Source organism: Denticeps clupeoides, chromosome 4, assembly GCF_900700375.1.
Source record: "Denticeps clupeoides chromosome 4, fDenClu1.1, whole genome shotgun sequence".
NCBI classification, from domain to species: domain Eukaryota; kingdom Metazoa; phylum Chordata; class Actinopteri; order Clupeiformes; family Denticipitidae; genus Denticeps; species Denticeps clupeoides.
This window is the reverse complement of record NC_041710.1, coordinates 2617424-2642100: the sequence shown is the minus strand read 5'-3', so window position 1 is coordinate 2642100 and position 24677 is coordinate 2617424. Positions and strand designations below refer to the sequence as shown.

At 45.8% G+C, this 24677-nt stretch overlaps 1 protein-coding gene across 5 annotated transcripts in view; it reads left to right on the top strand.

The window, feature by feature from the left end:
• Positions 1–24677, top strand: part of LOC114789018 (alpha-N-acetylgalactosaminide alpha-2,6-sialyltransferase 3-like) — a 39164-nt gene extending 14487 nt beyond the window's left edge. The window contains exons 2-6 of one of the 5 annotated variants that reach the window (XM_028978057.1): positions 569–760; positions 11875–12284; positions 21418–21525; positions 23977–24092; positions 24167–24677. In XM_028978057.1, coding sequence (XP_028833890.1) covers positions 569–760; positions 11875–12284; positions 21418–21525; positions 23977–24092; positions 24167–24420 — 1080 coding nt within the window. In that variant the 3' untranslated portion in view covers positions 24421–24677. Of the gene's footprint in view, positions 1–565; positions 761–11874; positions 12285–21417; positions 21526–21699; positions 21765–23976; positions 24093–24166 lie in introns of all 5 variants that reach the window. The other 4 variants (XM_028978056.1, XM_028978060.1, XM_028978059.1 and 1 more) reach the window with 4 other exon arrangements.

Genomic DNA, 24677 nt, shown 5'->3' with positions numbered 1-24677 from the left:
TGTTGCAATTTGCGTTGCGTTTGTTCTGTGTGTGTGTGTGTGTGTAGTTCTACACTAAAACCTACCTGGGAAAATGCTTTCAGGCTCTTGAGAAACGTGTTGTTATATTACGGACTACAGATGTATAGCAATTTCACACAGACCTGCCCACTCCAGAAAAGGCTCGTTTTTTATATATATATATATGAACCAACAGAAATTCATATTTAATAGCGACACAGCTCGAATGCCGCGCCGGACCTTTTTTAATTAGCGCCATGAGTTTTATCAGACGTTCATTAGGCAGATACGCCTTCGGTAACCTTGGCGACATCGCCCAAAGTCATTGTCACAGAAGAGCGCAGGGAGAGATGGAGTCTGATGAAACCGGGGAATTTCCGCAGCATCGGCTGCTCTGAAAGCGGAGTTTTTGATGTCGGCTGGAAGTTGACTTGGGAAGCGGGATGAACTCTCCGCTGTTGCGCGGCTGCGGTCCCGACATTACTCCCATCCACCTTTTATATCATTAGAGGACATAAAAGCTTCATCAGAGCGTGAGTTGATTCGATTTCCCTCTTTTTTCCAGAAGAAGTCCGTCATCGCTACCAGCCTGATAGCGCTGCTCTCGCTCTTCGTCCTGGTGGTGAACTACTCGGAGAAGCCCTACTTCCTGCTCCAGCCCATGCTCGGCCATTCACTCAGCAGCCCCTGGATGCTCTTCCGTCAAAACCACAAGGTCTACAAGCCCCATGTGGGCTACATCAGCATCCCCAAGCAGGAGGTGGGTCCTGCAGTAGCTCTTTTTATTTTAGACCGGTACATGTCTCCAGTGATTTGTGTGATAATTAATGGTGCCACTGTGCTGATGGGGTCGTTATCAAAACGATTGTCCTTTCCCCTCTGCAGACCATTTAAGTCTGTCCTATAAATTATGTGGAATTACGGTAAAAGGAAATTTGCACGTCCCGGATTGGATTTTCAGGATTTCTTTGGTGGGTTTGAAGAGACCAGAGAAGAGGAGAGACCCCAGCACTGAGCCTTGTGGTGTCCCTCGGGTCAGGAGATTGCCCTTATTGTGATATATATAGTACAGAAGATAGGACGCTTTGGTTACTTCGGGGATTCGGTTCAGAAAAACCTGCAAGTTTTCCAACTTGCTTTAAGTGCAGGATTTTATCCTTTGACTTGTAGACGTTTGGTCCGACCTCAACTTGGACATAACATGGTCACGACACTTGGGTCAATAGCATCTCAGCATTCAGGTGTGTATCTTCAAAGAATGTCACAGAATATCAGTATATTGATTTGTCATGTCAGTCTGAGGGTTTCTTTTCTTTCCCTTAAATCTCTCTGTCCTGAAGTTGGAATATAAAAAGGGTTATTTTGTCAGAATGTTCGCAGTCGGTCTTGTTTTTAAATGGGCACGGGTTTTAGTGTGAGCAGATGTGGAGGTGGCGGCCAGACCGGCTGGTCTCGGCGGACCACCCATCAGCCTGGAAACCTCATGGCAGTAGAGACAGAGATGCCCCCCCGCCTCCCTATGAATGCGGTTCTCTCCACCCGCAGCTCAGGTCATGTCTCAAGGTCAGAGCAGAGGTCGAGCGGCGCGGGAATAGAAGGCTTTGCTGCGCTCTGATTTATACCCACAATTATGCTGTTGGTCTGGTCCATTCATTTTGCTGCTATCTCACATGATATGTAATGCAAACGTTACAGAGTCGTTTAAAATAACGAAGTGTAAACGTCTTTTATTGCTACAAAAAGCGTGTCACGTGCAGGAACATTAAAGAATGGCCAAACCTGCCTGCTTCTGAAACAATAACCGTGGACGGGAAACATTTGAAAATGTCAGTTCTTAATTTGCACATATGAGTCATTAAAAATCGCCGCTGAGCTTCCTGCACCTCCATTATTCATCGGATGGACTCACGTTTCCAGACCTGAAGCAGCTGAATGCATTATTTCATGAATATTATCATCAGTTCATGAATAAATGTAAACAAAATATCTATGGCATCCACCAATGTAAATGTCTACACCAGACTATGGTGACAAATACAGATCTACTAATATAACAAAACTGTGTTTTGCATTTTTATTGCTTAATAATGACTAATAATGCCCTGAATGCAGAGTTATGATGATTTACTTCCACTATATTTATATTTATGAGCTGTAAATTGGAATTTGACCTTTTAAGCAGCTATTATTTATGAAACTGCATACCAATGCAATGAACACATTGAATTTATAATAACTATGTACTAAAACTATATAAAATAAATTTGAACACAAGAACATCTGAAATATTCACCAATTGGTTACAGTTTGGTGAATATTGGTTTGGCTCATTTCTTGAAACAGAAATGACATTCTCAAAATAACATGGACAAATCTCCAAACCACCTTGCAATTGCAATTCACAACAGAATGGCATTTCTCATTCATTTCATCAAAATGCAAATGTCTTAGTACATGTCCTGAAGTGTCTCAGTTCATCTTTGTGAATGGTTGTGTACAAGTATGCTACAGTTAGCACAATGAACCCACATTTAGGACATTTTTCAAATAAATACATCTTGCTGATCTAATCTGATCAGTTAATTCTCAGTCTAAATGTTGTTCTCTCCAGGTAATTTCTGTTTCAAGAAATCAACCCAATCCACAGGGAAAAACTGTAAATCCCATTATTAGTTGGATGGAAGGCATGTTAGATGGACAAATGGAAATGGACAGCGGGAGGGATGATGTATGAAAGGAGGGATAGATGAATCTAGAAATGGATGGATGGATGGATGGACGGATGGATGGATGGATGGATTGAGTGGTAGTAGCCTAGTGGGTAACACACTCGTATGGAGGAATGGATAGATGGATGGACATGGACGGATGGACGGATAGATGGACATGGATGGAGGGATCAACGGATGGATGGACGAATGGATGGACGGATGGATGTGCTGATGGATTGATGAATGGACATGGATAGACATGGATGGATAAACGGGTAGGTGGGTGGGTAGGCAGACTCAGCACGGTCATTTCAGTGTGATTGAATACAACTGGACAGTTTGATAGATGCTGCTTCTGTCAGTGATATATAGACCATGTATGATGGAGTGCTTCATCTCTCCTCTCTTGAGCTCTTCCTCACTCAGGGTCCGGACTGAAGTGGTCAGATGATTGGTTACATCCCTGTTTAGAATTGAGTTCATATTGGAGAGCTTTTCAACAAATCTCTAAAAAGAAATCAAATAATGATCACAAATCAGCCACAGAAGACACACACACACACACACACACTCACACATACAGAAACATTTGAACACAAAGTCTTTGTTAGTACTTTAAAATCTTAGTTCATCGGGGATGATTTGATATTCCAGTCAGACGTGGCCCATAATGCCGTTCAGACAGCCGTGTGCCATTCAAGCTCCCTGTTCAGTTCACAGAAATTAAAATATCAAAGCAGCGCTGCTGAAAAGAATAAAGCAACCGAATCTAAACGGCATTTCCCGAGCACAGAAAGCAGCGAGATGGGAGTATTTCAGCACTCGCACCCACACGTTAGAGGTGTGAACCTTCACTGGTCTCACGATTCGCTTAGATTATGATTATCAGTGCCTCGATATCGATGCGTTCACCTTGTAACAGTCGTATATATACCGGTAGTTCTCCTTTAAATGCACACCTTTCTCTGCATGCTTCACCAGAGTTTCTCCGCGACATGAATCAAACCTGTTACAACCCAAAGCCACAAACGGCAGAAAAAGTGCCTGGTTCAGACGTACGTGGCATCTGGCGCATTGGAGCAAATGTAAAGCCGCTTTCAGATCGAACCCGGCACGCACTACTCTCGCCGTGGGGCTCGGCGTAATGAGCATGCAGCCACGAGTCACTACCAGCACTACTTTTTAAGGAGAATTTTTATGCTGCCGCCAGAAAATTAGATCATTCTGATATAATCGATTATGTTCTGCACTGCGTCTATGCAGAATCTGCCATGTCTGCATTGCAATGCATCGATTATACGTTTAATTTCACCACCCCTAATGCACACACACACAGAGAGAGAGAGTTTGTGAAAGTACAGTTTTTTCTCTCTCATGTTTAATGCATACTTTCTGTCGTTGTTGAGGAAAATGAGTCTTTGCAAGTAACACACACAAACACACTGCATTTAAATGTTGGAGTTTGTTCTTGCCACATCTTCAGACAGTTTTTAAGGAACGGACTTTGGTTTGTGAAGGAGCTGGACTGTCGAAGCAGGTCACCTTCAGAGATTATGCAGCCATGCTTGTGGAACGTTGCAAATTGATCGGCTAAAATTCAATGGATTTTTTTTTTTCAAAACTAGGAGCAGTGTGGTCGTGATTTACAGCCTTACACTCTGAACAGTGAATATGAATTCTCATATTTCCTTTCCTTTACAGGTTTAAAGGCCCTAGCACACTAACACTAAATCTACAGGAAGGAGCTCACTACCCCAACCCTGTCACAGCAGAACAAGCATTTACATTTACATTTAAGGCATTTATCCAGAGCGACTTACAACGTGCTTTCAAGTTACCATTGATGAAGTGGTTGGTTCTGGTTCATTATGATGATTAAGCATCATCATAACCTGGGGCTTTTCCCCCTCATTAACTGTCATGATCTCCAAGTCAAAAGGAGTAAAAAAGTCAGTTCTGATTCTGAATCTGAAACCAAAATGGACACCAGAAGCCAGGTGTTAGGGGCAGATAAGTTCCCCTAAACACTTAATTTGGCCGATTGACAGGACAAAGAAACATACAGTATCAGTCATTGGGATGAAGGTTGAAAACGGGAGAGGGAAGGTCATACATGCTCTCCGGGGGAACACCACACACACCACGGAGCATGATCTCACTCCGACTGCGATACCTGAACTCGGAACACTGGTGTGGGGGGAATCGGGAGGGTCGCGGTGACACCTGGTCCACATTATTACAGTACCAGATCAGGCTCTTTAGAAAAGTTTACTTCTGAACAGAATTGGTCCATGTTGAGGTGAACGTGGTATTCTGCTGCTGCTGAGCTGAGATTTCATCTGCACTGGCCTCCCAGCGTCCGGGCAGGAGCGGGAAACAGGAAACGTCAGCAGAAACATGCAACTTATGAATCATTGATGGAGTTTTCGTGGCTGGGGTCATGGCTGCACCTTTATAACAGATGACATGGCGCATTATATCTCACATGACACTTGCTGTGTAAGCCGCCTGTTCCGATTAGGGAATAATTGGGAGGCGTTTTGGAAGCTGCTGTCAGCGCTCTGTGATAATACGCACTACATGATGCATTATGAATGCTCACAGTTGTTCTGCTGTGTATATGTACTTAATATTAATAGAGCATAAAGGAAATGTTCAGTTGTTGTAGTAGAATCAATTTTGACTGTTGCCAGCCCTTTAAAAGCAGCAGCATTTTCCCTCTCCGATTCATCTCCATGAATTCATGAATCATGCGCTACAGTAGGGCAGAGACCATTGGACTCATGGTAAGTGCCATGTAGAACATGGACATGCTTGATGGCCCCACGGTGTCAGACAGAAGAAGAGTCTCTGGAAAATGAAAGCAGAGTGGGAGATTATAATTTTTTGGTGATCATGTACACGAGGGATGACGGCGCTCAGATCCTCTCAGCTAGAACCGAGAATTCTAAGCGCTTGTACAGACACTGTGAGCTGCTACAAGAACAAACAGAGCCGCAAGGCTGTATGGATCATGGTTCCGGCTGTTTCTTCTGGTTTTGTGAGAATTCACAAGGTTTCAAACAAAAGATGCAACAATATCCATTTCGTTCCACAACCCAAGGGCAAATGAAGACATAGAATGTGGAAATTGTGATATAAATTGGACTGGAAATCCAATGGGGAAAATCTCTTTTCAAGTTCTACTCGCAGCGTAAGTAAGAACGTTTTCACGCTGATTCCTTGGAGATAATTTAGTTTTTATATTCATGAATAAATATCACACCATTCACAAATTAATTTCTTGATTCAGTATTAAATGTAACAAGATTCACAAAGACAATTTATGACTTACAAACAAATGTAAAACCATTTGTTTCTCGACTGCACAAATGTCAGTGCAGTTACATTTATTCACAAACCAATAAAGCTGCATTTACAAACCACCGTACAGCGGGGAAAATAAGTATTCGACACATCAGCATTTTTATCAGTAAGGGCATTTCTAAGTGGGCTATTGACACAAAATTTCCACCAGATGTTGCCCTCAAGCCAAATATTGAATTCAAATCAGAACATTTAAGAACATTAAGTCGAGTCGTAATAAATAAAGTGAAATGACAAAGGGAATAAGTATTAAATACATGAAGATAACATGCAAAAAAAACACATGCAAAATGGCATAGAAAGCCAGGAGATCACCTGAAATCTGTCAGTATTGAGAGAGAAACTGATAAAAATGCTGACGTGTCAAATACTTATTTTCCCAGCTGTATATATTTGTGGCACCTCAGTGGCACCTTGGAGAGTCAAAAAAAGGTTAGATTTAGCATTATTGTGCTAATGGTATTTACGGATCAGGTTCTAGTGAAATGTAAAATGTAAATGCATTTCCTTGTGTGTGTGTGTGTGTGTGTGTGTGTGTGTGAGAGAGAGAGACTGATGTAAGCACAGAGCTGCTAAAGTATCATCTACGCATCTATTGACATCTTAGGTTGTATCGAATGAAAAAGACCCAACACACAAATTTCACCAGTTCTCCAGCTCACCACCAGTTGACCACTTCTTTATAAAGAGTTAAATTATACGCAGACTTGAATTTAGTAGTATATGTAATACGTAAAAAATAATATCACGTTCTCAGACTGCTGATTCTGATGATGATTTTTCACATTAAAATGTAATGCAAATTTTTACCAAGCCACACAATTTGTTTTATTTAACTGGTTCTTTAGAGCCATCATGAAACTGATCATTAAAGCCAACATGCATTTTACCAGTAATGACCACCGTTTAAACATTAAATCCGTAATTATTAGCTGTCTGTTAAACACGTTTCTGATGGGGCTTTTTTGTAGAACATTTTTCCAGTAATTTGCTTCTTCAAGCCAATCAAGCCCTCCTGCACTAAACTCCTTCCTTGCAGCGACACCGAAGCAAATGGGACATCTGGGCGCCATTCAGAGTCACCCATGCTGGACAGCTTAGCCAACAGCGTTGCCATGTGATCCCGAACATACAGATAACGAATTAATAACAGCCGAAATGAGCCACAGTCAGGATTTATTCAATGTGCTCATTACTTTTTTTTAAAATCATGTTTAAGCAATTAAAGCAAGTAGTCGTGAAGATTGTAATAATTCATAATTATTTTGTTTGGCGCCTCAGTGTTTAATGCATTTCTTAACTCATAATTTGGCTTAATGCCTGGCATTAGAGCGATAATAAACTCCGTAAATCTGCATTGCCAGATTCAGCTGGTGTTTTGCAAATTACACAGCTGTCATTAAATATTGATATATCTATTATTGGCACTTGATTTTTGTCTCTTTTTTTTTCTAAAGTCTTGTCACGACTACGGACTTACGGGGGAAGGAAGCGCAGAGGTCTGACATACTGGGAAGGGGGTTTTATTATTATTCATAAACAAACAAATACAAAGAAACAATGGCGCGGTGGCCGAAAACAGTTTAACATAAATCAAGAACTAAAACTAACCCGTAGGCGTGTGGCGATTGCCAGAACTCAAATTATAAGCAGTGTTACCAACTGAAGTTCACGAAAATGCCAGCGACCCCGAACGGGCGAAAACTTCCGGCATTTATGGGGCGTCAGGATTGCATTCCGGTGTGGAGCCCAGCTGCAGGCAATCCTGACAGAGCCCCCCCTCCAAGGGCTACGTCCTCGGAGCCCCAACAGTACCATCAGTGGAGGCGGCGGGGCGGACGGCGGCAACCACAGGGCTCCTGCCCTGCTGTATCCTCCCCTTGGAGGACCCGGTCCTTCGGGCTGGCTCCCCGGCGTGGTCAGGCGTGGCGGCCCCGGTCCCTCGGGCTGGCTCCCCGGCGTGGTCAGGCGTGGCGGCCCCGGTCCCTCGGGCTGGCTCCCCGGCGTGGTCAGGCGTGGCGGCCCCGGTCCCTCGGGCTGGCTCCCCGGCGGGGTCAGGCGTGGCGGCCCCGGTCCCTCGGGCTGGCTCCCCGGCGGGGTCAGGCGTGGCGGCCCCGGTCCCTCGGGCTGGCTCCCCGGCGGGGTCAGGCGTGGCGGCCCCGGTCCCTCGGGCTGGCTCCCCGGCGGGGTCAGGCGTGGCGGCCCCGGTCCCTCGGGCTGGCTCCCCGGCGGGGTCAGGCTTGGCGGCCCCGGACCCTCGGCCTGGCTCCCCGGCGTGGTCCCGCTTGGCGGCCCCGGACCCTCGGCCTGGCTCCCCGGCGTGGTCCCGCTTGGCGGCCCCGGACCCTCGGCCTGGCTCCCCGGCGTGGTCCCGCATGGCGGCCCCGGACCCTCGGCCTGGCTCCCCGGCGTGGTCCCGCATGGCGGCCCCCGGACCCTCGGCCTGGCTCCCCGGCGTGGTCCCGCATGACCTGCCCCGGACCCTCGGCCTGGCTCCACGGCGTGGTCCCGCATGACTGCCCCGGACCCTCGGCCTGGCTCCACGGCGTGGTCCCGCATGGCGGCCCCGGACCCTCGGCCTGGCTCCCCGGCGTGGTCCCGCATGGCGGCCCCGGACTCCCGTACCTGCACACAATAATCAGGGCCGATCCATCTGGGTACGTGTGGGCCCTGTCTCCACATGTCCCCTCTGACACGTCTAGTGTCACCCCCTGCACCGCGCAGGGAGATTGTCCCAGAGCCTCCGGCAACTGTTCCAGGCACCCCAGGCTGGTGCCTTCTGGGACTATGCAGCCCCTCTCGCTGCACGGCCCTGGTGCCAAGGGGGGGGCATTGCCAGACCATCCGGCTAGCCCCTTCTGCGTCCGTTGGGACAAGCAGGCCCTCTTCCTGCCTGTCCCAGCTGGGTCCCCATGCCTACCCGGGGGCTCTATGGCGCTCCACCCCTCTGGAGGCAGACGCAGGCCCATGCCTGGCCCGCCCTCCTCACTGGCTACCGGAGGACCCAGCTCCATCGCTTCCCCACCTCCCCTCCCCTCAGGAGGAGTCCCCAACCCGAACTGCACCCCCCCAAAAAATTCTTTGGGGGAGCACCCCCCCCGGCTGGACTTAGGGGTACCTTGGGGCTTGTCCACCTCGCCTTGGACCAGCACATTCGGGTCAGGAACCTCCTCCCTGGGGTTCGGCTCCGCGGCTGGGTCGCCATCTGGTGGACACAAAGAGGGGAAGTGGGGGCGACATACGGACACATATGCCACACAGACACACACAGACAGAGACAGACAGAAGAGAGGGTCGTCTGGCTCCCTCTCTGGGCTCTCCGGGACCTCCTCAGGGGGCACAGCCAGGATCTCGGGAGGAGCGACCTTCTCGTCGCCCACCAGTGCTGGGTCTTCTTGCCCCGGATCCTGACTGGCACTGGATGTGGTGGAGGGGCAGAGTTCGATCCCTGGCTCAGGCCGATCAAACTCCGCCCTCAGTCTCTGTTGGAAGTCCCGAAAACTCCTGTCTGTCTCTCCCTGCTGCCAGAGGGTTGTGCTCCAGCCCCATGCTGATCCAGTCAGACACGTGAGGATGGTAGTGATCTCGTCTGTGTCTGCTGCCCCACTGAAGGGTCCCGGGACAATTGGGCGGTCCCACACTGGGCTGGGCATGTCGCTGGAGATGGTGGTAGGTGTGTGGTGTGGAGGGGGGTGGACGTCTTCTCCAGCAGGTGTGGGCGCTGGTGCTGCGCTGCCATTTTGCTGGGGAACGTCCGGGCAGAGGGAAGGCGGGTCGGCGACTGGAGCAGGAATGGAGGATTCCCTGCGAGGCAGTCCCGGCAGCGCAGTTGCTGGCTGGCGACCTCCCGTCGCCCTCTTCCACCAGCTTTCCTCACACTGCTGGGAGGGACGTGGGTCTCCACGGACCTCGTGACGCTCCTGGATGGGCGCGATGGGCGGAGCCATCCCGGCACCGACTGCCCAAACGGCGTCATCCTGGTCGTCGTCCGTGTCCACCTCGTACCCCTGGAAGTCACATGGGTCATCACGGACGCCGCGATGATCTCGGACGCGCACGCTGGGCGGAGCCATCCCGGCACCGACCGCCCACCGAAAATCCACGTCATCATCGCTTTCGTCATCCGTGTCCTCCCACCGGTGACTCCGAGGGTCGTCCACCCTGCGGACATCCTGGACCCATGGCGCGATAAGCTCCCATGGGCAGTACTCTGGCCATTCGGGCTGGAGGCTGCCCACCTCCTCGCTGGAGGAACGCCGCCGTTGTTGTTGTTGCCGCTTCTCACCCCCCTGGAAGTGACGTGGGTCCCCACGGACCTTGCGACGATCGCAGACTGGCGCGATGGGCGGAGCCCAACTCTCGTCTCCCGTGCTCTCGTCGTCGTCCGTGTCGTCCCAGTCCACGGGGAGCCTGGCCAGCAGAGCGCAGAGTTCTTGGCTCGACATGCCGAAGATCGTGGGGGTCGCATCTACTGCGCTCGCTGCCCACATCACTTCCTCGCTGCTGCCGACGCCAACGTCCTCGCTCCGCCCACTCACCCGCCGACGTTGTCGCTTCCGGGTTTCGCGGAGTTTCCCGGGGGTGACGTCATCACGCGGCGCCGCGTACCACGGCTTCTCGGGGAGAAAACGCTCCACCAGAACGGGCGGCGCGTCTCTCCCCTGGCGTCCGCGTTCGCCGCGCCGGGCTGCGTCCTTCGCGGCGTTTCTTCTCCTCAGTTTTCCACCTCTGCGCTTTTGGGGGGGTCGCTGGCATTCTGTCACGACTACGGACTTACGGGGGAAGGAAGCGCAGAGGTCTGACATACTGGGAAGGGGGTTTTATTATTATTCATAAACAAACAAATACAAAGAAACAATGGCGCGGTGGCCGAAAACAGTTTAACATAAATCAAGAACTAAAACTAACCCGTAGGCGTGTGGCGATTGCCAGAACTCAAATTATAAGCAGTGTTACCAACTGAAGTTCACGAAAATGCCAGCGACCCCGAACGGGCGAAAACTTCCGGCATTTATGGGGCGTCAGGATTGCATTCCGGTGTGGAGCCCAGCTGCAGGCAATCCTGACAAGTCTGTTTATGCTCAGAAATTTTTACTGATTTGTGTTTTCTGCAGCTGATTCATTTCATAGCATACATGCCAGCAGAAAGGATGAAAGTATGTTGGTGTTGATGGTAAATTTTTTTTTTATATAATGCCCCTTGAATATAAAATATTAATGTAAACCTGCCCAAAATGTATATCCACAGAACCTTCCAATCTGGCAACGCTGACATCCTGGCATTTAAGTGAAATTCATTGTGCGACACTGCAGCACAGCACACGGTGACACGGTGAAACATGTCCTCTGTATTTAACCATCATCCTTGGTGACAGTGGGCACCATTGACAGGCGCCCAGGGAGCAGTGTGTGGGGACGGGACCTTCATCAAGGGGACCTCAGTTTGGGATTCAAACTGGCAAACTTCGCTTCCTTGCTTGCCAGGCCACCACTGCCCCAGTTAAACTACTGGTTATCTGGTGAAAGGGTAAAACTGTGCTTTTACGCTACTTGATCTGCTTCTGAAGCAACAGTTTTCATGTGAGAACATGAATATCTTTCTATGAAGTGTGGTGTTAATCTGAAAAGCTAATCCAGAAAGCTACCCACTGCTCACCAATACAGAGAACACGTGTCACTGTGTGCTGTGCTGCAGTGTTTCACAATGACAATCACTTCACTTTCTCTTTTTACTTATAGAGAAAGCCTGTTTAAATGGGGTAGGACGTCTCGTAATGCTGCGCTCTTCTCGTTTCAGCCACTGAAGCTGCACTGTGACGTGTGCAGCGTGGTGTCCAGCTCCGGACAGATGCTGGGCCAGGGGGCGGGTCTGGACATCGACCACTCCTCCTGCATCTGGAGGATGAACAGCGCCCCCACGCGGGGTTTTGAGAGGGACGTGGGCCGCCGCACCACCCTGAGGATGGTGTCCCACACCAGCGTGCCCCTGCTGCTCCAGCGGCCACAGCACTTCTTCGGCCAGGCCAACGACACCGTCTATGTGGTGTGGGGACCCCTGCGCAACATGCGCCAGGACGGCAAGGGCATCGTGTATAACATGCTGAGGCAGGCGGCCGAGAACTTCCCGCAAGCACGCATCTTCGTCACCACGGAGGAGCGCATGAACTACTGCGACAAGGTCTTCAAGAAGGAGACGGGGAAAGACCGGTGGGTCACTGTCTCTTCATCATTTGTCCATAGAGCAGAGCAAAACACACATTCCAAGGTGTATAATATACCAGAATCAGAAGACTTTATTCAGCAAGATGTATTGCATTACTAGTAAAATATCTGTCAGACTTTCAGTCCCATTATCTCGTTCCTAGTTACCTGACTGATGATCACCAGCACCTCATCAGCCCTGTCCTGAATAAAAAGACTCTCCCAGCACAGTTCTGTTCACAGTTCTCCTGTTGTGCCTTCCGCACTAATCAAAATGCTCCCCAACATGCGATAGCTTCCAGGGTCCCATTAAACGACTTGTCATTTTCTTACCTTGTTACAGTATTGTTGTATTGCAATAAAATATTGGCATTAGTAGTAAAATATTGCCGTTAATAGTAAAATAGTGGCACTAATTGTAAAATATTGGCATTAATTGTAAAATATTGGCGCTAGCAGTAAAATATTGTCACTAGTTGTAAAATTTTGACATTAGCAGTAAAACATTGTCATTAACAGTTAAATATTGCTGCTAGTTGTAAAATTGTGGTGTTAGCAGTAAAATATTAGCGCTAATTGTAAAATATTGCTGTTAGTAGTAAAATATTGGCGCTAATTGTAAAATATTGGCATTATTTGTAAAAAATTGCCGCTAGTTGTAAAAATAATGACACTAATTGTAAAATATTGGTGTTAGCAGTAAAATATTGGCACTAGTTACAAAATATTGCTGCTAGTAGTAAAATATTGGCGCTAATTGTAAAATATTGGCATTAGTACTAAAATATTGCCGTTAATAGTAAAATATTGGTGTTAGTTTTATATTTTTGATGTTAGCATTAAAACATTGTCATTAGCAGTAAAATATTGCCGTTAATAGTAAAATATCGGTGTTAGTTGTAAAATATTTGTGCTAATTGTAAAATTTTGCCGTTAGCAGTAAAATATTGGCACTAGTTAGAAAATATTGCCGCTAGTAGTAAAATATTTGCGCTAATTTAAAACATTGTAAAGTAACATAGTAAAATATTGGCATTAGTAGTAACATTTTGGCACTAGTAATAAATTATTGGTGTTAGTAGTAAAATATTGGTGGTAGTTGTAAAATATGGACATTAGTAGTAAAATATTGGCACTTGTTGTAAAATGTTGGCATTAGTACGTTGCCCTCCTATGAACACTGTAGTTGGTGGAGCTAATCACTTCCTTTTTTCGATTCTTGTTGCCTGGCACAGTGCAGGATCTCATTCCTAAGAATTGTATGGGTGTGTACTTGGGTGGGGTCTTTCACAATAACAGAGGCTGTCCATATGCTGTATATTTAAATAATGGAAAACATAAACCTTCAGACTGGAACTTTTGCAGTTTATCACCACATCCTAAAGTCAGATCACTAGTGGTGCTGACGAGGGAAGTTCTGTGGTTGTATATGAAATGTGTTCTTAATGCATTCCTTAGAGGAATATTTTCATGCTGAAGAGGACATATCTTGTGCTGGGGTCCAGGTTGTCTGTGCTTTTGCTGTCGGAAATAGCGTGTGCAATGTTGCCTGTGTGAGGAATATGCATCTTACAACAATGTGCTCATTAATATGTCGCGTTGTGTTATTTAGTTGGATCGGTGCCGGCATGGCCTCCTCAGGGAGAACACGTGGGAAAGATTCATTATCCCGGCCTTTGTTTTCCTCTCTTCTCAGCACTTCTTTTCTAAGACCCGCCGCTCTTTGTTGGTTTCTCGGCCTTGCGGATGAAACTCCGGCCGACACCAGTTTCTTGTTAGGACCTTAAACAAGCCGTTAAGTCACCTGCAGCTATTTAATTGCCTTGGAGGAGCGGCGGCGCTTGTCGCCGTCTGTGAGCAGATGCATGTTTGATGGCAGCGATAAATCAGGTTTAATAGGACCGGGAGAGGCTCAGAGACCCAGAGAATCAAATTCACACCAGGGCCGCACTTAAAGTCACCGTGTATGATGGGAACCCGGGCTGGGTGGCCCTTTATTCATGCCCACACGCAATTAGCAGTAATACAGTGGCAGGGAAAGGCTGCTTTTTCATGTGGGAAAGAGGGACGAGGCCAGACTGAAGGTGGTATATCAGAGATTTTGGCTGGAAGTTAAGAATTCCACTCCCATTCATCCTGTGCAAACATTGGGGATCTCGTGTGGTCATTATCTCCCATCATGCCCTGCTATCTAGGTATCTGACAGAATGCGTGCATTACCCTGGTTGGGTGAATTGGGTACAACAAGGTCTGGTTTCCTGAGAACAGGGATAGATGCATTTCCTGCTGGAAGAGGAAACACACACCATGATAACAGCCCTAGCTGATTTATGTTATCTACCATCTGCTCTGCTCTGTGTTAAACTATGCATTCAAGAGAGATGGAACCCGCCCTCTCACTGCACTGGATGAACCGGAGTTAATTGTGAAATGCTTTGCAGAAAGGACTTCATTTCAAAGTCATTTTACTGAGAAGCCTGGACTGAACCCCCAGAGCCCCGCCTGAGGCAACAACAGACATTTGATTCCCATCAAATGTCTTCTTTATTTTCCCCCCTGCATCACAATCTACTCGTCTCACCTATAAAGGAAAGAGCCGTTCCCTCAGCTGCAGGTGGTGAGAAATGCAGACAGCAGAAAAGAAATGAAACTGAGCAAACAGGTTGAGGGACAAGGCTGGAGAGAACATCGAGAAGAAGCGACTCCTGTTGTCCATGACTGAGAAGCTGACTCCTGGTCATTTGGGAGTTTGGGAGTTTAAATTTAAGACATCATGTCTCCTTGAATTTATTAACTTGGTTCTCACCAGTCATTTTTTTCCATTTATAAAATGTTATTCTCTGGTCTGTTTCCTAGTAATGTGGGCCATTGTTCAGGTTTACAATGGACATTGGCAACAGAAATAATGCTATAATAGTAAACGGTAAATTCAGGGACAAAACTCAAGGACTCGCCAACACACACACACACACCTTAAAATTCTTTCTAAGCTCAGCCTGCACTACTATCTTGAGATAAGGTTATACAATATATAATAAAAATCCTGCCTGGATTTCTGAAATCGCAGCCTCAGGTTTCAAAAAGGCTTCATTCTAAAACTGTTGTGACCGTCAGATTTATTGCAACCAACGTATCCATGGTTATTGGATGATGTTTGAAATACACTTCTTCTAAAATAATATAAAAATTTTCAATTAACATACAGTACAGGCCAAAAGTTTGGACACACCTTTCATCCAATGTGTTTTCTTTATTTTCATGACCATTTACGTTGGTAGATTCTCACTGAAGGCATCAAAACTATGAATGAACACATGTGGAGTTATGTACTTAACAAAAAAAGGTGAAATAAGTGAAAACATGTTTTATATTCTAGTTTCTTTGCTCTGATTACTGCTTTACACACTCTTGGCATTCTCTCGATGAGCTTCAAGAGGTCGTCACCTGAAATGCTTCTCCAACAGTCTTGAAGGAGTTCCCAGAGGTGTTTAGCACTTGTTGGTCCAGCTCACCCCAAACCATCTCGATTGGGTTCAGGCCAGGTCTCCACTTTTTGTTAAGTACATAACTCCACGTGTGTTCATTTATAGTTTTGATGCCTTCAGTGAGACTCCTCCAACGTAAATGGTTATGAAAATAAAGAATGAGAAGGTGTCCAAACTTTTGGCCTGTACTGTAAATAATTTTGTGTCTGTCTCTTCCTAGAAATAGACATGCTTTGGTTGTTGCCAGCTGTTCAATGCTTACCTGAAGCTCCCTACATCAGTGTTCAAATTCCTGGGTATCTTCATCTCTGTTGAGCACCACACCATGTATTAAAAAAGCCGCACAGAGACGAACAACCTGGGTCAAAAGCTTTTGTTGACTTTTTTTCTGCTCTTCCATGGCGAATGTGCTGACATACTGCATCACTGAATGTTAAAGAAGCTGCACTGAAGCAGAGAGGATGAGAAGGCTTCAACACATCATCAGCCCTGAAGACAGGGCAGACAGAAAATATTTTGAATGGTCCTTGCTTTGCATTGATTTAAGCCTCTAGTCAGTGCTTCAGGAATCCACACAACATTGAATGATATAGGAGTAAATAGTATTTTTTTCCATTAGCATTACAACGTGTCATATAAAAAGTACCAGTAGGTGGAACTGTGGTAGGGTGGTAGTAGCGTAGCGGGTAACACACACGCCTATGAACCAGAAGACCCAGGTTCAAACCCCACTTACTACCATCGTGTCCCTGAGCAAGACACCTGAGTGTCTCCGGAGGGGGGGGCGGGACTGTCCCTGTAACTACTGATTGTAAGGCGCTCTGGATAAGGGCGTCTGGTAAATGCTTTAAATGTAAATGTAAACTGTTGTCCAGTGACTGTGGCAGTTAGTGTTGTTTTTGTCAACAAAATTTTGGACAAAATATATTTGTCAAAGAACCTTTTTGATGCAACGGAAAAAGGGCGAGACGCAACGTAAATGCTGGTCATGAGACGCTAATTACATCAAAATATTTAATGTAATATTGTTGACAAATAAAAACTAGACTAAAATCTCTCTTTATTTTCGTTATTTCTTCTTGTTTAATCGTGTTATTAAGTCATGGCTGGGTGCTGGGTCCCAGCCTGCACCGATCAGCCTGACAACCGGCTCTAATCATGCAACGTCCATGATCAGGGTCCTGCTATAAGGAAAGAGACGGCAGCAGATCAAGGCTGCTGCCTTAACGTGGACTTCCTCAACTTACGTTCCTGTCATTACAACACACGCCCTTCTAGTCTATTTTTACTCTTTTTGGCCCTTGTGCCGGTTCTTTTGTTCTTTTATATAAAATCCCTACACTCCTCAGCCCCGAGATGTATTTCTGTATCCTGTCTCCCCAATCCGGTTGCACAATGCCCATTTGTGCATTATTTATATTTCAGAATGCTTGTGGTGGATTATCAGACGTCTGGTAGAAAAAAACAAAGCGATCTTAGGACACTTTCTTTACAAAGAAGTGGAAAAGAAAACAGAACGTATGTCGGAAAACATGGGGAGATATGCAAACAATGGAATGGATGTCGATTATTCTTGGGTCTATATAATAATAAGATAACCTTGTTTTAATTATGAAAAGGGTTCGACTGATTTTGTCTGTTTTACTTCATACTTGTACTATATTGACTGTGCTTTCGTTGACTAAAACTAGACTAAAATATTCATGGATAATTATGACTTAAATGATTAATTATGGCATCCACAGGAACACAGGACAGAAGTGTCATGATCTGACTCTGAGGGGAGTCAGATGTGCTCAATGTTGTGGAGCTAATTTGTGTGGCAGTATAAATGTGTGCCTATTGTATCGCGATTATTGTCATGCCTTGGAAAGTGCTTGTGTTTTTTGTATTAAACGCCTTGATTGTAAGTTGCGTGCATGCATCCATCCACGTTCTGCAGACGTTCATATTCCGTCTGTTACTATCGGTAGAGTGCAGGGTTTTGGCTCTCGCTGCATTTCAGTGTTCAATGGGATCGCATTTCTGAGTGTTGGCGCTCAGTGTCCCTGACCTGGAGCAGAGGCCGGGCGTTCCTGTATGTACCAGCCCAAATCTGCTGGATGCAGGTTCATACAAAATGACATCATGTGTGACCTCTGAACTCAACACTACCCTGAAAACCTTGATTCCGATGGGAAAAGGAGAGAGCGGTGCTGGAGGATTGTTTATTTGATGCCAGGCTTGCCCTCTGCCCCACGCTGTAGAGATAATCAGCCCGTGGCGATCCCTGCTGCAGATGCCAGCTATAATTACCCAGGCTGTTCTGTGATGGAAACTAGGCACAGTCCAGGGCGGGGCACATTAACATTTCTTCATTATGTAAATTTGGCATCACCAATTTTACCACAAACCAACTTAATATTCGTTCACTTGCTCCACTTCACTGATAATTCTATCTTTAGAAATAGAACATCTTGATTGGTTGGGGGGAGAATGTAGGCGGACTCAGTCGTGTGATGTAGACCAGGAAGCACGTAGGGGTAAATGGTGTTGAGTTCATTCTGATGGCAGGAAGGGCATCTGGTGCTATATTAATTATGCAGATCATCCAGACAATTTTCCATCCCGGGTCGGTCGAGAGCCGGGTACACCGAGTACGTTGGTTGAAGTAACCTGGCAAGAGAAATAGAGGAGGGTGTAGCTTATGGGCGTGGTGAGAGAGGACAGAGGACGGGGGGAAATGGAGCAGCCAAAAGCAGAAGAAGGCCATTCATATGTTATTTAGTCAAGTCAACTTTATTTCCAAAGCACTTTAATTTATATTTTCTGCATCAGTTCCATTCAAAATGTCATGTGGACCTGCTGTGGTGTTACCAGGCTGGAAACTGGAGTAATATTAATATTAATATTAATGCGGCTGCACCACCATTCCTACACATTCCCACGCACTTCAGAATTTTAATCCGAGTCATTACTCATCTTAATCGGACTCATTATGCGCTTTACCTGATTTCCTGAGCCTGGAACTCCAGTATGGCGTGCACTAGAGCAGACTAGGTTTTTGTTGGTATTAATTTTATTTATAGTTCAGAATTTTTGATCCGATCTGTTGATTATGTAACGGGTGTTCATATCTCTGCTAACACATCTTGCTATCATGGTTCTTTGGAGCTCAACGGACGTTTCCTGTGTCACGGTCTATTTACAGGATTTCTTTCTCTTTCAGAAGGCAGTAATCGGTCTCTTTTTTTTGTGAGGCATGCTGGGAAAATTCATCAGGGCTGACGGGCCAACTGAAAAAGCAATACGACGTGTTTTCTAAAAATATGTCCTGTAAAGAGGGCTGCTGGCGTCTCAGAGCCGCTGCATCTAATGAGCAGCGACAACGCGCTTAGCGCCCAGTGATCTCGTGAAACACGTGAAGAAACGCGATCATTTCCTGCAGCTCTCCTCTTATCCCAGTCTGACCAGCTACAACTCTCTACCGATATTCTATTCTGTTACAATACCTGAGATGTTTTATTAAGATGGCTTATTGTGGGCTAAGTGGCTGTGTTGGTACAGTGAGAAACATCGCTTGCTCCTGTGCTCCCTGCATGCCACACCCACCCCAAAGCATTGACGCAGAGCGTACAGTTTTCAACACATACTATATTTAAAATGAATTGTACCGATTAACTTGTTAATAATAGTGGCTTGTTCCATGTATAGTATAGTAAATGACTGAATCATGCACATCAAGTCAGGAAGACGTGGTGGGAAGGAAAAAAGAACAGACCTGGAAATGTCTGGATCGTGTTTCATATGTATACACACACACACACACACAGTATATATACAGTATATATATATATATATATATATATATATATATGTGTGTGTGTGTGTGTGTGTGTGTGTGTGTGTGTGTGTGTGTGTGTGTGTGTGTGTGTGTGTGTGTGTCATTTACCATTAATGCAGTGACATAGAGGAAATTTTAAGGTGTGGAGATATATATTGTGCATTGTGATATAGTTTCAAAAATAGGTCATATCGCCCATCCCATGTAGCTAAAATATCAGCTTGAGCGAGCACTTTTACTTCAATTGACTGGACTCATTGACGCGGTGTAATGTACCGTGACAAATGTCATTAGCGCCTGTGAGCGAAAAATACGGTGGAGTAGACGGAGAAGGACCAAACGACACACGTCCATCTCCAGCCGCTCAGATGTGTTTCTAATTCACTTCACCGCCGAATCAACGTGTGACATTTAATAAGCGGTGCACAAACGAATCCTTAATGAGTCGGAAAACACGCTTAATGGCTGTTTGCAAGCCAGGCTTCATTAAGTGGTGTATATATTATTTAATCACAGAGAGAGAGAGAAGGCCCAGCAGGCATCTTATCTCCCACCTTCTGATGGATCTGCTGGAGAAATGGGCTGGAATGGAGTTCCTGGTAGAACATCGTCTGAACAGCAGCACGGTTCATTTTTCCTGCTGAAAAATGCAGGAAACAATCAAGCGATTGAGGATATTAACTGGATTTCTCGCGGCCAGTCAGAAGGCCAGCTGCTGTTCCGAAATCCTCCCAGTTGATGAAAATAATGAATCAGTGTTAGAGTATTCGGAAACAGATTTAAATGCATGAAGAGCTAAGAGCTGTTATTCAAGATCTTGGTGTTAGTTCATCATCCATCGATCAAGTTCAATAATTATTTTAATTTATTATCAAGGTTCTGCATGAATTTGTAGCAGAAGGATCATTTTCACTCTGTGTTCTGATTGGATGTGGTGAACCTGTAGACGTGGTGCAGACTGGGTCAGCAATATTAAATCTCATCAAATAAAACCAAGTTGTCGTATCTGCATTGCTGCCGCTGGGAATTATTAATTTTTAAGGTTTTTTTGGTTTTGAATACAAATACTTCATATCACAGTACCAATCTGGCAATTATGAGAATAACTGCTTAAAAATCTGTAATGATTATTATATTAATTCTCTCTGCCTTCATATGACATATGACAAAACTGCAGATGAAAACACGCTTAAAACTTGATGACAGCCTTCTGGCTCTTTATGACCAGACATAAAACGGCAGGGTCTGTATTTATTCCAATAAGAAAGTGAACCCTGTCCTCCTCTGACACGACGTTTAGAACGATGATGGAAAGGAAACGTCTCCCGCGACGTCACTTTGTTTTCTGTTCGGGCCCCCAGTGAACAGGGTGCGGTGTTCCTGAGACAGGATGACGGGTGGAGGAGCACAAATGGCTTTTTTTATTGCAGGCCCTCGACGTAGCGAGTAATCCGTCTCTCCGCCTTCTCCGTGCCGAGCCGTCAGCTTCTTCTGACGTCCTGACTCCCTTTTCTTGCCGTGTGAAGACCAGTGAGTCTCTGGTGGAACCTTTCAGGTGGTCACCCTCAGCCAGACAGCAGTATGACCACAGACCCGTGTTATTAATGCCAGGCCCTTTCACTTCAGATCCTGAAAGGTGTGGTGTGTGTGTGTGTGTGTGTGTATGCACTTTAAAACACTAAAACACTACAGGTATTGATCAAGCTTGACTGCTGTTGACGAGGCTTTAGCAGAAATTCGTTCATCGGCCTTCATCTACTGAGCTGCCAGTCTTTAACACTGTTCTTGTGTGTGTGTGCTTGTGTGTGTGTGTGTGTGTGTGTGTTAACAGGATCCAGTCAGGATCGTACCTCAGCACCGGCTGGTTCACCCTCATCTTGGCCATGGACATGTGCAAGGAGATCCACGTGTACGGGATGATCAACGACACGTACTGCAAGTGAGTCTGACAAGCCTGTGTGAAGGATCTCCAGCCTGTGAGTGTCAGCGTGTGTGTGTACGTGTGTGCGAGCGTATGTGTGTGTGAGTGTCAGCGTGTGTGTGTGTGTGTGTGTGTGTGTACGTGTTAAAATCCTGCAACATCCCACATCGTGGACACTGTTTCATGCTGCAGTGGTGGTTCTACTGGCGGTTCTACTGGCGGTTCTACTGGTGGTTCCACTGGTGATGGCTGAGCAGGTAAGGAAATGGACTTGTAATTTGGAAGGTTGCGAACTGCCAAGCTGCCGCTCAGGTCCCCTTGATGAAGAAGACTGATGACACAATCTGGAGGAAACTACAAAATTTGCGCAGATCTTTGTTTTTTGATGCACCAGCAGTGACTCAGCGATGATCCACTGATCCTCTAGGTGCCATAATAACCCTGATGTTTCTGTAGAAATCGTCCTGGAGGCAAATGCATTTCTGTAGTGAAATGGCCAAATGCCTCCATGCATCCAATTTCAGGTTATAACATTTTCTGTACGTCCTGTTTACTGACTAAGCAGATTCCAAAACCACAGCATGAACGACTTAAATGACGTTTCTTTTAGAACCTGTTTTTTCCTATACATTTTTTTCACTAAATGTGTGTGTACTGAGCCTAATTCAAACTGGTTTATTAGAGTGGGAACCAGTAGCTTTTCACCATCCATCCATCCATCAGGCCTGGCTTGTTCTGGTTCGGCGAAATTATAAAATGGATTTTTATTTTGAAATATAAATGGTCAAGTAGTGAAGTAGATGCCTGTACCTGATGGAGTTTATTTGTTGTCTATATGAATAAACCCCCATCCTTTTTTTTTTTGTTGTGCATCTATATAATTACCACAAATTGAATAAAAATGCAGATTTGTATTTTAAGGTATAAAAAAATGTAGCGCAGTAAAAATCTTATTAAAGACCATTTGAAAATGGGAAAATGGACCATTTGAAAATTTTACAGCTCAGATTTGTTTTTTTACTTTGCTGGATTCCTGGCTTCCTTTTCGCGCAATATTTCATCATCATATCCCCACCCGCAGTGCAATATCTATTATTCATTTGGGAATTAACGAGTAAACTCTGATATCAGCCACAGCTCACTGGCTGCAGGCTGGTTAGTGCTTAAAGATAATTCAATATTTATTAGATTACCTATTACAAATGCAGCGATTGCTCTAGAAATACAGTTTATGGAACATATTGATCGGTGGAAGAGTTCTAAACAATTACATTTTAACATTTGTAAAATGATGATGATAATAGCAGTTCTATTGTATTCATGCACTGAAGTGGAAAAAAAATAAGCATACTTTTTTTTAAAAAATGTACTCAGTGTTCTATATTACAGATGTAATTCCAAATAGTTGCCGATAAATTGTTAATATTAATTATTAATTGATTAAGTTTATTGCCTGAGTTTATTTATCTTTCCTGTGTTACCGAAAGACGTTAAGAAACATGCCGATTGCCACAGAGACCAATGAACTGCTGCTTGAGTCGTCGCCACGCCTGCACTCATTAAAAAGAGAATATCTTCTCTTTTTAAACCTCGTCCACGTAGGTGGACATCGGTTTGAGAACGGAGCTCCTGGGTTGCTACGGGTTTCAGAGCCCAGACGTCACAATGGTGTGAAGTCTCTACCACCTTCTCACCACATGCAGCAAAGAACTGCACATCAGAGACAAACACAAAAAGGAAGCAGCACGGCAGATCCACTGGTCCACGGCCATCGTTGCCCGTTCTTAAATTCCTGAGCCACCACAACTTCACACTTATAGTAAAATAGTAAAGTGTTTGTAAGAAATGGAATGCTGACTTGATATAAACGCTGGCGTTATGATGCAGTGTCACCATGAACGTCATTATCGGTGTTTTCAAGCCTCTGAAGGTCTTCTTCTTCAGCCAGTCTTTCATTCCTTCCTCTCCCAAGCTTCAGTGTGAAGCGACCATGTTGGAGTATTCCCGTTAGTGTCGGGGTTCCAGGATGACCACACCGTGGAGAGCTGGTGGGAAGCCACGAGCTGAGCCACATTAGCAGCTGACCCCAGTGGCACCGGCTGGAATTGAATAAATTTTTTCACGGCAAATCACTGACACGGCTCTTCACATCACAGCCGAGGAAAAAAAGCGAATAGGCAAGATCCCGGCCTGAGATCACCTCAGTCCTCTTCACTGTCATTTACATTTGTGGCATTTATCCGGCGCCCTTATCCACGTGCTTTCATGTTCCCATCCATCAAGTAATCAGTTCTGCTTCACTAGGACTCGAACCGTGAATACAATCATTTTACTGAAGGTTTTCTTGCATTTTTATACAACTCATTCATAAACAAACTGCTCATTCCTCACAGTCAACCATTTATTATGATGATGATAATAATGGACGGTTATGAAGTTGACCACCTCATTTCTATCTCTCTACTGCAGTCATGGGGTGGAAGTGACCCGGGGGAAAGTCAGCTGGAACTCATGTTGGACATTATCGTTAGTTCCTTGGAGGGTCAGATTGGCTCCCGCTTGCTCTGTGCTGGAAGAGTCGATAGGTCCGCGATTCAGTTCGGTGGCACATGAGAGCGTATATGTTGGGAATATTAATGTGTGTATGTTTTCTCATCAGGACCGAGGGCTACAGGAAGGTGCCCTATCACTACTATGAGGCAGGCAGTCGTGACGAGTGCGCCGAGTACCTCCTGCACGAGAGCGCGCCGTACGGCGGCCACCGCTTCATCACGGAAAAGGCCGTCTTCGCCAAATGGGCCAAGACCCACAACATCAAGTTCTTCAACCCCGAATGGCAGCTTTCATGACCCGGGGACCAGCACAAGGCCATGTCACCAGATGTGGCCCCGGGTCCCTCTTTTCCTCCTCTGAGAACCTGAGTGAACCAGCGGGTCCGTTAGAAGATCCAATTCCTACGAATGCAGACAGCTTTGTATGTAGCCTGGAGAAATCATTAGAGGAACAGCACTGGAGACGGTGGCAGAGCTCACATTATTCTTCTGGACCCAGCTTGCATGAATGGACTGTAAATGTGTAATCATCATTCTAATCTTCATCATCGTCGCCTTCACTGCTGCTGGAGCTCAGGATCAAGAACCTGGGATTAAAAAAAAAAACACTAGAGGACA